This window comes from Peromyscus maniculatus, chromosome 4 (assembly GCF_049852395.1).
Source record: "Peromyscus maniculatus bairdii isolate BWxNUB_F1_BW_parent chromosome 4, HU_Pman_BW_mat_3.1, whole genome shotgun sequence".
In the NCBI taxonomy this organism is placed as follows: Eukaryota; Metazoa; Chordata; class Mammalia; order Rodentia; family Cricetidae; genus Peromyscus; species Peromyscus maniculatus.
This window is the reverse complement of record NC_134855.1, coordinates 62,871,418-62,887,376: the sequence shown is the minus strand read 5'-3', so window position 1 is coordinate 62,887,376 and position 15,959 is coordinate 62,871,418. Positions and strand designations below refer to the sequence as shown.

At 41.8% G+C, this 15,959-nt stretch overlaps 1 protein-coding gene across 1 annotated transcript in view; it reads left to right on the top strand.

Moving 5' to 3' along the window:
• The first annotated feature begins 10,864 nt into the window (after window positions 1-10,864).
• The window catches only part of LOC102915298 (fatty acid desaturase 2-like protein FADS2B), a 37,476-nt gene continuing 32,381 nt past the window's right edge, over window positions 10,865-15,959 (top strand). Inside the window, exon 1 of the mRNA XM_006989669.4 lies at window positions 10,865-11,471. Within this exon, the coding sequence (XP_006989731.2) occupies window positions 11,151-11,471 (321 nt within the window). The 5' untranslated portion in view covers window positions 10,865-11,150. The remainder of the gene's footprint in view (window positions 11,472-15,959) is intronic.

The window sequence follows — 15,959 nt, the reverse complement described above, 5'->3', positions numbered from 1 at the left end:
TAAGTCACAGTAAATATAGCTACAGACACACAATGTGGGAAAGGATGTCCCAAATCAGAGTCCTACCCCTTTGTGTGGTTTGAGAACCTCTGGGTGTCTGAGGAACTGAGAGGGCAGCACACGGCTGGTCTTCACTCCATTGTTATCACTCTTGTTAGTGTTGATCATTCTGCAATCAGCAAGTGAAATGCAAAAGTCAAATATGGCTAGATTTTAACTACTTTTAGTACAGAGGATATACATGGGTATATACTGGAGAATGAGTGTCTTTTATTAGAAATAGTACTACAAGTCTATCAGATAGAAGGAGGTTTATATTTGGGAACATACACACACATACATCTAACAAGAGATATGTTGGGGATGAAACTCAAGTCCGCACATAGAGTTAATTTGTGTTTTATGCACACCTTACAGGCATAGTCTGGGTGTAGTTTCATGACTATATCACGTCATATGAGGTCAAATACAGACTTTTCCATTTCTAGCACCATGCTGGAGCATAAAACTCCAAGTTTAGGGGGATGTTATATTTTTAGATTAAGAATGATTGATCTGTAATCATTTCTCCATTCTTGCAACATTACTGTAGGTTTGAAATTTCAAAAATGAAATCTGGAGAAAAGTAAACCATACTACTTACTTCTTAATTGTCTGTGGATTATGGATTTCAGAAACTCTCTAGAAATAAAAACATCTCATCTCTTTTTAAAATGATAAGGTACAATGATTAAAGATTGATGAAGATGTCAGCTTGATACCAAAAGAGCCAGTTTATCTGACCAGTTTAAAGGTCCCTTACCAGCTGCTACACATGAACATGCAAGACAGAAACACTTCTGCACATGAGATGAGTTCAATGGAAGTAGCATCTGTATCTTGAGAAATACATTTTCTCATTAATCTGAAGAAACATGGAGATAAAGGAGACTTTATTATATTCTTGAAGAGAAGAGACAAAGAATAAAAACAAAAAGAAAGAAAAAGGGAGAGAGAGAGAGAGAGAGAGAGAGAGAGAGAGAGAGAGAGAGAGAGAGAGAGAGAAGAGGCTAAGGGGGAGCAAAGAGAGAAGGCTAATCAAGACACCAGTTGGGGTGTTAGTCTCCGTCTCAATAAATCACATCACCATCATATTTACTTACAAATGATTTTAGGTGGCCACAGTGGATGGGAAGGAATGCTTTGTGTATACTTTCAAATGTGACTTTCGTTATGGAGGACAAATCATATCACACAAATCCTATCCAACTTGAAATTCTGAATCAGAGGGTTCTTAAAATAAGGTAAAAATAAGAGTGAATATGGAGGATAATGAGAGTAGAGAACTTTAAACACCCTTTGAAATGGTTAAGCACAGTCATGAGTGTTCATAGAATTAAGCCTCCAATGCTGCTCTCCTAAGTGAGATAAGGCAGTAGCTGTGACCACAACAGGAAAGGATCCTGTTGCCTCATTTGATTCCTGCCTTGGCAGTAGCAGAGCTCAACCAGTCCAATCACAGGCTGAGAGGGGACAGCTAAAGTGGTCTGTCCTGAATGTCAGCCTCAAAACAATGAGGTTGTTTTAACCCTAGGCACTAGCAGATAATTGCAATGTTTTTCAAACAAATTTTGTTGGAATGATAAAGCAGTGCTTCAGAAAAATTGCCCAGGGAAAATGGGTGTGCCCTTTGCACAGTGGCTTATTCACAGATTCAGGGTGTGCCCTGGTGAAAGGAAGCCATGTGGAAAGCAGATTGGCCAGTTATAATGATAGTTGTACTCGCACATACAGGTTGGGCCTCAGAGCACAAAAAGCACAGCTCTGAACAGGAAAGTGGGTAGATCGTGAGTCAACAGAAGAACTGAATCCCCTTATACTGGGTCCAACTTTCTTTATGGTTCTGTGGTTAAGAAGAATGGTTATATTTTCTCCGTGTGACATGGTGCATCCTACTGAAATAATTCTCACTGAGAACCAGGAAAATTGTGCACTCATTATAAAACTACAATTACCATGTAACAACCCTGTTTGCACCTCCATTATCTCTTGTGGGCTTCAGGGATACCATTATGAATGTCCTATAGCCTGTAAACAGGAGCTAACTGAGCTTCTGAGGCTGCACATGGAGGCTTTTCAAAAGGAAGGGACATAAAAAAAAAAAGCTGTGGACAATTTTACTAGTATCAAAACCAGAGCTTTTACAAGCTCAGAGATTGTTTTCTGTGACTTTCAGTTTGAGTCTTGTACCTAAAGACAGCATTTGCTGGTATCTGAATCTGCTCTAGTATATTATGACCTTCCATTTTCACCCCAAAGAATGATGATCTCTTCTGTAGGGTACTACTACAGACTGTCATGAGTGTCACCTCTTTGTTGGCCTAAGACATTGCAAATCTACAGAATAGTCATATATATTGATGTGAACTGTATCTTAAAAAGTAAAATAAAATAAAATGGAAATATAAACAGGACCACTGGCGGGGGCGGGGGGGGGGGAGCCAGGAGAGGTGAAATAAAAGGGTAATGGAGCCATGATTATAACCAAAATGCATTTTATATATATTTGAAAATATCACAATGAGGGGATGAGGGAGATGGATGGCTCAGTGGGTAAAGTGCTTGCCATACAAGCATGTGGACCTGAGTTTAAGCTACAGACTCTACCTAAGAAAGTCAGGTGAGGCAGTACGCACCTGCAGTTACAGCACTGGCCTGGGTCAGCTAGCTTCCTAAGGCTTGCTCTCCAGCTATTCTAAAGTAGTGAGTGAGCTCCAAGTCAGTATGAGCACTCACTGAAAAAGCAAGGTGAGCTGTCCTGGGGAATAATATTTGATTTTGTCCTTTGTCCCCACAGGCCAACACACACATGCATGCACGCACGCACGCACGCACGCACGCACGCACGCACGCACGCACACATAAATGTCATAATGTAACCCATTATTTTTTACAACTAATATGTGCTGAAGGAGAAAGGAAAAAGAACAATGAGAGAGAGGCTGAAAAAGAGATTCGGTATGATCCTGTTGAGGCTCAACATACCACCTCTTTGTCAGTGAAAAAGGAGACATCTCCCAAACAGTTCAAGCTAATCAACTGTCTCGCTTATCCAGAGGGCCTGATCCAGTTGGAGGCTCCTCGGCTATTGGTTCATAGTTTAATGTGTTTCCATTCGTTTGGCTATTTGTCCCTGTGCTCTTTCCAATCTTGGTCTCAACAATTCTCACTCATACAAACCCTCTTCTTTCTCGCCAGTTGGACTCCTGGAGCCTGGCCATGGATCTCTGCATCCGGTTCCCTCAGGAACCTGGGGCTTATGCAGGGACACTTGGCTCAGCCTGGGAGAAGGGGACTGGACCTGCCTGGACTGAATCTACCAGGTTGAACTCAATCCCCAGGGGAGTCTTTGTCCTGGAGGAGATGGGAATGGGGGATGGGCTGGAGGGAAGGTAGGGCGGGGAGGACAAGGGAATCCGTGGCTGATATGTAAAATTAAATTAAATTATAAAATAAAAAATTATAAAAAAGGAGACATCTGCCTGTCTCTGGTTTATGATTAATACTTGATACTTTTTCTATCAATTTATCCACTAAACTCAGACATGTTTTTTCTTTTGTCCTGCCTATTTGGCTACCTGTCCTCCTATTTCCTGTAGGAAATCAAATTACTATAAAGACCCAGTACCTGACAAGTGCAATTGTTTGAGTACATGCTGGCACAGGATACCATGCTAAGTCAGAGGCAAATGCAGTCAAGAGCTTTGAGAAAGGGAACAACTCATCTGCATCTGCTGGGAATGCCATGAGTACAGCCACTGCAGAAAGCAGCACTGGCTGTTCCTTAAAGGAAGGAAGAAAGGGAGATACCTATCATATGATCCAGCAACTCTCTATGTATCCAAAAGAAAGATAATCATTCGGTCAAAAAGGTAGCTGCACTTGCTCAGCTATGTTCATATCAGCATTGTTTGTAATAGCCAAAACCTGGAAACAACCTAGATGCCCTTCAACTGAAGAATGGATAAATAAATTGTGGCACATATACACAATGGAATACTACTCAGCAGAGAAAAACAATGACATCATATGGTTTGCAGACAAATGGATCGATCTAGAAAAAATCATCCTGAGTGAGGTGACCCAGACTCAGAAAGACAAAAATGGTATGTACTCACTCATAGGAAGATGCTAGATGTGGATCAAGGATGACTGGACTGCTACTCACATCACCAGTGAGGCTACCTGGAAAACAAGACCCCAAAAAAGACACGGAGAAATGGATGAGATCTACATGAACCGCCTGGTCATGAGTGGGAACAATGAAGGGCAACGGTCGAGGGAAAGAGAGTGGGAGATCCTAGCTGGATCAAGAAAAGAGAGGGAGAACAAGGAATAGGAGACCATGGTAAATGAAGACCATATGAGAAGGGGAGGAAGCAGAGAGCTAGGGAGGCCCATGGAGATCCACAAAGATACCCCCACAAAAGACTGCTGGCAATGGTCGAGAGACGGCAGGAACTGACCTACTCTGGTGATGGGATGGCCAGACACCCTGTTAGTTGTGCCATAAACCCCATCCAAGGAAGGTCTGAGGAATCTGGATGCAGACATCCACGGCTGGGCCCCTGGTGGAGCACTGGGAGTCTAATTAGTGAGAAAGAAGAGGGTTTATATGAGCGAGAATTGTTGAAGCCAAGGTTCGATAAAGCACAGAGACAAATAACCAAATGAATGGAAGCACAGGATCTATGAACCAAAGGCTGAGGGGCCCCCAACTGGATCAGGCCCCCTGAACGGGTGAGACAGTCATTTGGCTTGATCTGTTTGGGAGGCAGCTGTGTGTTGGTGCCGGGTCCTGGGCTAGTTGCATGAGTTGGCTGTTTGAATCCTGGGACCTATGCAGGGACGCTTGGCTCGGTCTGGGAGCGGGGGACTGGACCTGGCTGGACTGAGTCTACCAGGTCGATCCCTGTCCTCGGGGGAGACCTTGATCTGGAGGAGGTGGGAATGGGGGGTGGGGTGGGGGGAGGGGGAGGGGGGCGAGAGTGGGAGAACAGGGGAATCTGTGGCTATTATGTTGAACTAAATGATGTTGTAAAATAAATTTACTTAAAAAATAAAAAAAAAATAAAAAAATAAAAAAAAAGGTAGCTGCACTCTCGTGTACATTAGGACTCTATTCACACTAGCACAGAAGTGGAAATAAACAAGATATGCACTGAGATTTGTAGATAAGGAAAATGTGATTCACACTGTGTGTGCATCACACACACACACACACACACACACACACACAGCAGGATAGAATATTATTCAGCCATGAAAATGAAAAATTGTAATTTGTTGAGTAACGATGAAACCGAAGGGTGCTTTGTGAGACACAGAAGCAAGGCACAAACTGGCACTTACCGGAGCCTGGAAAAAGTGTGAAACATTAAACAGGGAAGATGTTTTCTGGGTAAGCAGGTACAGGCAGATAAGAATAATTACTGTAGAGTAACTATTGTGGACTAAGGCTAATTATATATTTCAGAATAGACAATAGGTGAGTTTTAAATTTTCTTAGTAAACAAAGTAAGATTACAGTACACGGTAACGGTCATATCAGCTCCCCTATCTGATCATTGTATTTCATGGAATACCCCCACTAATATGTGTAATGGCTACATCAATTTCGAATTTTTTTTTACAGTTTTACCAATTTTCTTCTTTGGAAGTTATGTACATGTATACAATGCATCCTGCTTACTATTACCCCACACACAGTATCTTATTTCCTTTCCATCTCTGTCAACAATTCCCTCCTCCTTACAAGTTCCTTTTCCATGTTACTGTGTTTTTGTTTTGGAGGGTTCATTGAATTTAGCCAGGGCCATGTCTGTGTCTATGGGTGTAGAACTCTCCAGTGGAGCCTGGTGGGTGCACCAGTGACTACACAATTGAAAATAATGACTCTCTCTTCCCCCGAAATCCATCAGTATTTAATACTTCAGTTGGAACCCTTCCCCACCCACTTCTGACTGTTAGCAGACCCAGTGTTTAAACTCTTTATTTTATTATTCTAAGCCTATATCTCGCCTGTGTATATGTACAGGGATAAGAAGAAGGCATCCCCTGGAACTTGAGTTACAGACAGTTGTAAGCCGCCATGTAGGTGCTGAGACTCTAAACTAGATCCTCTGCAAGAGCAGAAAGGGTTGTTAACTGCTGAGCCAAACCTCTAGCCCCAGACCCAGTTTTTGCAGACCTGCAGTCAACTGCAGTCAACCACAGCTGTAGTCAGTTCACGATTGCATTGGTATGTGATAACTAGAAAACAGCATTTCACTGCCCCTCGCCTTCTCTCCTAAGTATTGCATTCTTCCAATTCACCTTTCCATGGTGACCCCAAGGCCTTAAAGGAGGTGGCATACATGTCCTAATTAGAGCTGAGCACTGAACTGTTCTTTTTTCTCAACACTTTGTGCACTTATGAGTCTCTACATTCGTCATCATTTTCTGTAGAAAGAGGATTCTCTGATTAACACTGGAAGAAGCCTTTGCCTATGGACACATAATAACATAAATATTAAGAAGCCAATGTCATACCAAGTCAATTCAGCTAAATAATTTAGTAAATTCCATCCTATGGTCTATGACCTCTCCTATCATGGGCTTTTGGTTGATTTTAAAATATTGATTATGAATTCTCCCAATCCAAGAGCAGTTGGCCACTCCTATAACAGTCATACCGCTATTGCACCAGTGGGCATATCTTGCCTAGGGTGTTAGTATTACACTTCACAAGGGTCACAGCTGGCTAAGTCTATCGACAGTTTTTTCCTGTCCCCTAGCAGCCCGAATAGCACTTTCTCACACCATGAAAAAGCTAGGAGGAAGTTTCCAGCTTAGTTCCCCTTTGATTTCTCCATACATTACAACAACAATGTATGGTGTCTTCAATGGGGTCTTATCAACTAATTCTGCTGAGCAACCAAAAATAAATTATGAGTTTGCATGGAGGGGCCCCTCGGGGGCTTTCCTGATCAACAACACATGAGGAGGTATCCCACTCCTGGCATTGAGATTTTTGTGTAAGAAACCATGTTTCCTAGGAGTAACATTATCTAGCCATTCAGGATCTTTCCCTTCAGACTCCTTTTAAAAAAAAAAAAGAAAATTTAAGCAGCAATATCAGAGACTGAGGAGATTATCAAGCAGTTGATGAAATTACCACATTTGAGTGAGGCTGGAGAAACATCTATAATCCCAGCACTTGAGAGGCAGAGACAAGGATCCCCCAAAGAGTTGACCAGCTAGACTAGCCAAATGGGTGAGACTGAGTTCAGCAAGAAGCATATTTCCCTAAATAAAGTGGAAGTGATTGAGAAAGACACTCAGAACCTATCTTTGGCCTCCCTATGCATAGACAGACAGACACACCTCTGCACATGTGTACACCTTCAGATTCATCAACAGGCACATGCATACATATACAAGCAAAAACCAACATTTCTAGCCTTGTCTTTACCACTGCACTTGAATTCACATGTTTAAGTGTCACAAAGGAAAAGCTATGGAACATTAGTAATAGTAGTCTCACCTGTTTCTTTTTTAAGAAAATGTTTTCTTTTGGATTATGTGTGTGCTTGCATGAGTACAGTTGCCTAAGGAAGCTGGAGGCATTGGATCTCTTGAAGCTGGAGCTATAGAGTTGAGCCACAAAATGTGGGTGCTAAGAGCCCTGATTGAGGTCCTCTGCAAGAACAGGATGTTCTCTTAAGCACTGAGCAATGTCTGCAGCCCCATTATCTATGTTTCTAAAGTGAGAAAATTAAGTTGAATGTGGTGACACACCTGTCATCCCACCATTTAGAAGTCTGATGCAGTAAAATCTTGAGTTCATGATCAGCTTGGGCTTCATAATGTCTTCCACACCATCTTGAGATATAGAGTCAGAACCTATCTCAAAATCAATTGATTAAATAATTAAAATGAGGCATGGTGATGTTCAAGAATTTTCCAGATTTATTTCATTAAAAGTTCTTGGTTTGGGTCCTGAATTGCCTATCACTATAAAGAAGTTAAAGTACAGGAAATAAAATTTTATTTCAATTTTTTTTCCTTTTTTAAGTTTTTTTATACAAAGAAATAAAAGTGTGGCTCACCTCTCAACTCTAGGATGGCAACAAAAAAACAAGTTCTCAAAGAATCGTCAATAAAATCATAGAACTTTCTGAAGGGCAAGAAAATATTTTCAGATGCCACTAAAGACTTCTGAGCTGAGGGAAGAGGATATGGCTCATTTAGCAGAGTGATTTTGTCCCATGCCAAGGCCCTGGGCTCAATCCCCATCACCTGCATTAGGAGACTGGGGCGTATACAATCGTGTAACTTTAGCTCTCAGGAGGTGAGTTAAAGGTCGTCCTTAGCTACACAGGGAATCTGAGGCCAGCCTGAGATACATGAGACCCTGTCTCCAAATAAACAAACAAAAAATTAAAATTAAAAAATGACATCTGAGCTGAGAGGAGCACCAGTGTTCTGAAGGTTGAACCCAAAAGGCTCAGTGGTACTGCCTGAGCCCTTTCAGTACTAGGCATTGCTCAGTCATGTCCTGTTGAGTGATGATGTCAGGGTCAGTTGATTTTCAAGATTAGCACAGTGCTACCCTGCAGAAGCTGCTCAATATAGGATTGATGAATGGATTTGTAAATAAACCACTGACTCACCCTCCCCTAGCAACAGATGGCAGCTTTCAAAAAGCTCTTTGTAGGATTAATATCTCATGATGTTATTCTTATAAGAAACTTTGGGTTATACCCATCTTTCTGCAACAATAATCAGCTTGAGGATTACCTTTAAGATGAAGGTTATTCCTAACTGTCCCCCTAAGGAAGAGTCGGAATATTGTGAGAAAGCCAAGAGCAGTGACTCAAAAGAGACCAGCTCTCTGTATCTCGAGGACCAGCCCTCCAAGTTGTCAGAACAATTCAAGCAGTCCAAAGATCCCCATATACTGACAGACTTACAACCCCTCTGAAAAAGAACACTTATTTAGGGACAATTGTACTGAGGACTCTTGCAAACAAAATCCCCAGTACTAATGCCTTTTGAAACTTCCAGACAGCTGTGAATGGTATGAAGGGTAGATATTAGGGTTGTATATGTCTTCAGGTACCTTACTCAGTGTTATATCTGCATGGCATGATATGATAAAACAACACTTTCTCCTGCTTATAAAATGTGCCAACCTACTGCCCTGGAGAGCTGACCTGCCTCAACTAAGGCCCTAAGCTGACTATTGTTTTCACACTTCCCTAATACCGAACTTCTTGAGTTTTCCTGAATTTATACGTATGATCTACAAAAATTCCACACAGGCACATTTGTTGTATTTAGGAAACCTCCACTCAGAAATCATGGAAACTATGGAGTTTATGAAATCATGGAGTTTATGGAAATACACAGCACTAGTGTTGGCTTAATGAAGTTGTGAGAAATGTGCTTTTCCTTTCATTTACAGGTGAAAAACTAAAATGCAAAGACATAATTTAAGGGATGTCCCATAACTAGTAAATGATGGAGATGACATATGATTCTATTTAGTGTCCAAACGCATGCATTATTTTCTTTGGTTCTTTTACATTTTGTGTTTCAAAATTATAAAACAGCCATTTGTTGATTTTTCAAGATTTGGGAAGTACCATAAAATTGTAAAGCATAATAGATCATAACCCTGTAATCAAAAGATAACTAAGCCAACACTTTAACTTACCTCCTTCCCATCATACATTATTCAGTAAACACAACTTTTTTTTCCAGTAGGAAATTTCTTTAAAGTACAATTTGTTGAATACCTTTTCTTTTGTATTAATAATACTGAAGTCATGAGTGCCTACCAACAAAAATTCTGTGAGGTTTTGTTGTTTAAAATATTTACATCTAATTTAACAAGCAAAACAGATGTGTTCTTCTTCCTTAGAGCTGAGCATTGGGACCACTTCTAGCAGCTGCAAATATCAGTACAATAAATCCCTTTAGTGACAGTTTTCAATTGTGTTGAAGATTCAGATGAGTTTCCCAAATGTGTGCTTTTACTACAGTTCTGTGCAGCTCTTTTCTCAAAATTCAGGAGCTTCCCACCATCACTTGGGATCTCCTCCTCTTCTGCTTTGTTTCCAAATCATCTCTGTTAGTTGCTGCAAATCTAAAACCCAGATGTGGTCAGAGAGGAAAAGACTTGGAGTGAGAGGTGGACACATCTGGCTTCCTCCAGGTTTCTTCTCATGGGTTGACTGTGATATGGTGATATGTTACTTGGACTGTCTGCCCTTTGTTTTCTAAGCTGGAAAATGGGGCACTAACAAGCCTCACCGGAAAAACACGGAAGAGAAGATTAAGAGCTAAAACAGGTGACATGAACTCTAAATCACCATGTGTCAATCATGTGGCCTTTAGAAGTGTTTGCAGATTCAGAAAGATTTTAAGGGGAGTGAAGTGGAGTCGGGGAGTCAGTTACATCGTTTACTTAGGCTTTTTACGGCGTTTACTTAGATTTATCCCCCTTTTGAAAATGACACTTTTTAAAAGTGGGGGGGGGGGGGACTTAAACATCTTTGAAAGCCCTTGGGTGAGATGATAGCTGTCCAAAGAACATTTACCTAAACCAAGCAGCAGTGATTCCAGTCATCCAGGAAATTCTGAAAGCTTTTGTTCACATGTTGAATTTATAAATCTAAAGGTCATTATTTGGAGGAGTCCCAGAGAACAGGTAAACCCATCCCACGATGATGTCACTGGAAAATCAGAGACCAGAGTTTAGCCCCTCCTTTCACTGGGTGGGGCCTCTAATCCATCCAGACTGCGATTGGCTCAGGCTCTGTGCTCTGGGGCATTTAATGATGAAGGAGGAGGATGCTAAGAGAACAGCCAGCAGGAGAGAGGTGACTAAAGAAATGTGATCTAGCTGTCCTCAGTGCAGAAAAGATTAGCTACAGACTAAAACAGGGCCAGGCTGGGCAGGTGCTCACTTTCAGGCTCGGGAGAAACAAATGAGCCAAAGGCTTTCTGTGTAGGCATCAGGACCGCAGAGGAATGAAAGAGGAGGAAAGGAGTCATTTTATGGCCCAATTACAGAACTAGGAAATTCAGGAGTCAACCTAGATCATCTCAGGGACTCAGAGACGATGAAGTTGGAGGAAAAGCTTGAGCACAGTGAGAGCTTTGTGGGAAGGAGTCAGCCATGTCTACATGACACCCATCAGGCAAATGGAAAACCGAGAGCAAACGGGAAAGCAGAGGTCTATGAAAAGCAGGAGGCAAATGGCAAGGGAGGCAGCCTCAGGAAATGTCTCAACCTGTACACCTGGCAGGAGGTCCAGAAACACAATAAGGAGGCCGACCAGTGGCTGGTGATTGATCGCAAGGTTTACAATGTGACTGACTGGGCCGGCAAGCATCCAGGTGGCCATCGGGTCCTCAACCACTATGCTGGGGAAGATGCTACGGTAAGGACATCAATCTCTCTCTCTCTCTCTCTCTCTCTCTCTCTCTCTCTCTCTCTCTCTCTCTCTCTCTCTCTCTCTCCTTGCTGTTTCTCCTCCCTTCTTCCCCCCTTCTCTCTCTGTCCCTCTCCTTGATGCTGAGTAGCTGAGATCTTGGCTCTCATCCCCAAAACACTGAAGTACGTGCCAGGGCTCCACAGTCACTATCTCCTCCCAAACCAATTTTTCAGGATTCCTATCTAACAAGAATCTGGAAGCCAAATGGGGCTTCAGGGTCTAGCTGTTGCCCAATATGGGATACATTCAAATGTTGATGGTGGAGATCGTGTTTTAGTGTTCTGGATTTTGTCGTGTGTGTGTGTGTGTGTGTGTGTGTGTGTGTGTGTGTGTGTGTTTTCTTTTGCTTCTTCTTGAAGTAGAGTAACTGTCTTATAAACAGCAAATTATAAATAGGTGAGCAAAATCTGGGGGGAGGAATGTCGTTTATTTAAACAGGAATTTACAGAAAGCAATTCATCGCAAGGGCAGGAAACATGGTTAATAACAGTGAAAGCCAAGAACTGCCTGGACTTGGAGAGTTCACAGTTGTCTTTTGCATAGCGTAGCTCAAGCAGTTTGACAAGAGTGATGCAATTCTCACGGGTGCGTTTCAATGCACCACCTTAGGTGCTCTTGCCAGGGGTGTGCACGTTATTCTCACATCGCAGATGATGCACTTGATACTCAAAGAGCTAAGCCATGTGCAGAGCAGGTATTGGTGATGACAGTGCTAGGCTTGAAGTTGTTTTGTTTTGACCATAAAGTCCTGTATATCTGGTTCCTTAAAAAAAATAAAAATAAAAATTAGAGTCAGCAAATAGCTCAGCAGGTAAAGACACTTGCCACCAAGCCTGACACTTCTGAGTGCAGCCTCCAGGAGCTACCTGGTAGAATTTAAGAACCAACCCCTGCAAGTTGTTTTCTGACCTCCACATGCATGAGTTTACACACACACACACACACACACACACACACACACACACACACACACACACTACATAAATAATACTAGTAAAAAATATTTTAAATTTCATATCAGTTTGATAAGGAAGTTTGCCAGAATCTTTCAGTGTATTCAATGATTTTTTTTAAAAAAAAATCTTGGTGTGGTGGTGCTTACATTCAAGAGGCAGAGGCAGGCATAGCTCAGTGAGTTCAAGGTCAGTGAGGTCTAAACAAGGAGTTCCAGGCCAGCCAAAGCTACATAGTTAGTAAGATTCTGTTTTTTAAAATCCCCTTGTAAGTATTCTGTGGATGATGTGCACTTCCACTCACTCTGGAAGTGTTATTTTCTTTCATTGCACAGACAAAGAGTTCAAGCCCCTAATAGCTCATGGTCAGGCAATCAATGTATGGCAGAACAGGAATTTAAGCTGAGACTTGATATTTTTGCATTTGTTCATTTCACACATGAGCAAAGAAGTTCAACAGGTTTCTACACATAGAACTGAAGACACCTGTCTGCAGGCGGCATGTTCTAGAAATAGGACTTGGTAGATACCTGATGGATTTGTAAAGTTAGATGCTGATGCCCTCAACATCTTTCCCATAACTTTTGGTTTTTCCCTGAGTTTCCACCCCTCTTCTCTGTCTAGCTCTTGTTCTTCTGCCTTCTTACTGGCTTCATGTTCAGTCAGATGAATATATGTTCAATCAGACCCTGTCACATCTACACTACTTCAGTTCTGACATGGTTTTTAAACAATGTTCAATCTTTTCTTGGGAGCAAGGGAGGAAGGCATCCTAGGTATCAGAAAAGCACACGCAGGCAGAGATCTAGAGACTGTAGAGGAGAAGAAGCCAAGTAGAGCAGTATGTATGAGAATCAGAGAAGAATAATTAACAACTTTCCAATGACAAAATCATCATCATCATAATAATAGTAATAATAATAAATAAATAAAATAGCCACAGTTCCTGAAGTAGTTCATCCCCTCAGTTCAAGCTGGCCTTGAACTCTTGACCTCTACATTCCAAATGCTGAAATTATAGGCATACACCATCATGCTTGACCTGGATCAGGGTTTTCTAGCTTAAATCACAGAATTGGCTCAAGGATGTGTTGACAAGGACTTAAGTTTTCAATCACATTGAAAATTGCTAGCAATCTCACTGAGCTTTAAGTAGCCCAGGTGATAGATCTGAATTTTGCTAAAGACTTTTAATACACCAGAAGCCAGGAAATGATCGCTTTTGCTTCCAACCCTAGCCAGTGAGAAGAAAAAGCTATATAATAATAACCACCAGCCATGCCCAGGCCACCTTAGTATTGGGACATATCAAGAAAGAAAAGCACCAGTCGGTGGTGGCACACGCCTTCAATCCCAGCTCTCAGGAGGCAGAGGCAGGTGGATCTCTGTAAGTTCAAGGCAAGACTGGGCTACAAAGTGAGTTCCAAGAAAGGCACCAAAGCTACACAGAGAAACTCTGTTACAAAAAAAACAAAAGAAGAAGGAGGAGGAGGAGGAGGAGGAGGAGGAGGAGGAGGAGGAGGAAAGAAAAGAAAAGAAAGAGCGAGAGAAAGAGAGAGAGAAAGAAAAGCATACGCTTGATCAACCTCATAATTTAGGAAAATGAATCCAAAAGTATTCAAATAAGGGGCTCTCCAAAGGAAGGTGGCTCAGGAATGGTAGGAGAGACACAGGAGAAGCAGGGCAATTCTAATTCTCCCTGGCTACTCAGAAGACAAACACATACACTGGGATTTGGGTTGTGTGAACTTAGGAAAACTACTGAGATGCCCAGAGTTTCATCCCCATGCCCTGCAAAACAGGAATAGTGTTGCCCACCTGCCTGACCGATGGTAAATGGAATGAATGCATTCAAACGATCTCATATAATTGAAGACATTAACAGTCAACAATTATAACATCCATAGCCTCACAAGTGTGATTGTTACTTTCAGTTAGTTTACTATCAGCATAGAAATTCTGATTATAGTTTGTGCCTTTTAATTGGAAGCAGAACACCAAGCCCATAGGCCCAAGGCCAAATGCTCACTTTACAGCTTAGGAGGTATTAGCACAGTTTTTCCTGTGCTGAGCTAACAGAGGCAAGGCTAGGGCAGAGGGGAGAAGAGTGTGAGCAGACAGGTTTTACACATGTGACTGACTAGTCATGAGTAAATACCCAACCAACATGGGCTTCCACTTCCTTCTCTTAGCATGATACTGGCCAAAAGTGCAGGCTTGATTGATGTCTGAGAATGACAGACAGAAGAGAGTCCAGCTTTTAGGAGATGAAAATGGACCATGACAGCTAAGAGGAAGGGGCACATGAGGTCTTACCCTTCCTGAGTATCCCTAGGCAGTTAATGGTCCCAGGGATAAAGAAAGATGTTTTTTTCAATTGTGTAGTTATGGGTAAGAAATTTAAGGAATTCAGGCTGCTGTAAATAATCCCTCACTTAGGATCCTGTAAGCAACCCTAATAAATTCATTAGGCCATCAATTGGAAGAGATGTGTGTGTGTGTGTGTGTGTGTGTGTGTGTGTGTGTGTGTGTGAGAGAGAGAGAGAGAGAGAGAGAGAGAGAGAGAGAGAGAGAGAGAGAGAGAGAAAGGAGGGAAGAGGAAGAGCAGTGGAAGGGGAACAAGAGATGAATACAATAAAATTATATATTCATAATGACATATGGAAAATGTATATACATGAAAATACCCTAATGAAACCAATTAGTATATATATTTAACATCTGCTAGTAAAAACATTAATTACAAAAATGTAACGAAGGAGAATGGACTTTGAAAAGATAAATGTTGTCACTCTGAAAGGTCAGCCTGGCAATCAAGTAAGAAATTAAGACAGTTAAAGGAAGGAGACCAAAATGGAGTCCAGGAAATATATTGAAAGTCCAAACGGAGCATGGACAACAAGATTGGAAGGAGAAGATGAGTGGAAGGAACACTGAGGAAACATAATTTAATATTTGACAGGTAACCAAATAAGCAAAGCAGAATGCAAGTCCAAATTGATGTGGGTACATCACTAAGGCATCCAGGTGCCCATTATGGAAGGAGGAACATCAGAAGAATACAAAGGTCTAGAAGGTAGATGGAGAATGAAAGGATGGAAGGAGAGCAAGGGAGAAAAACAGGGAGGGAGACAGAGAGAACAGGCTGGAGTTCAGAAGGAAGCAGAGTATAAATGAAGGCCTTCTGGTGACAAAATAGGAACTTCTGTGGAGGTATAGTCACTTAACACCTCACCCTCCCAGGTTGCAGCTCTCTCCCAAGGCAAGGGCAAAGATGCATTCTCCCCCTAATTCAGCCTATTTACAACTCATCATTCGTTTGAATATCAGGACTTTTGTTCTAGCTGCAACTTTGTAGCACACAAGTTCTGAAAAGGAAGCAGAAGAGGAGAAGGGGAGTTACCCAAGGGAATGTAAGCTTGAGATTTGCTTTCTTTTTTAAAAAGAGGATCTCGTGTATCCCAGGCTCCCTGGAGCTCAC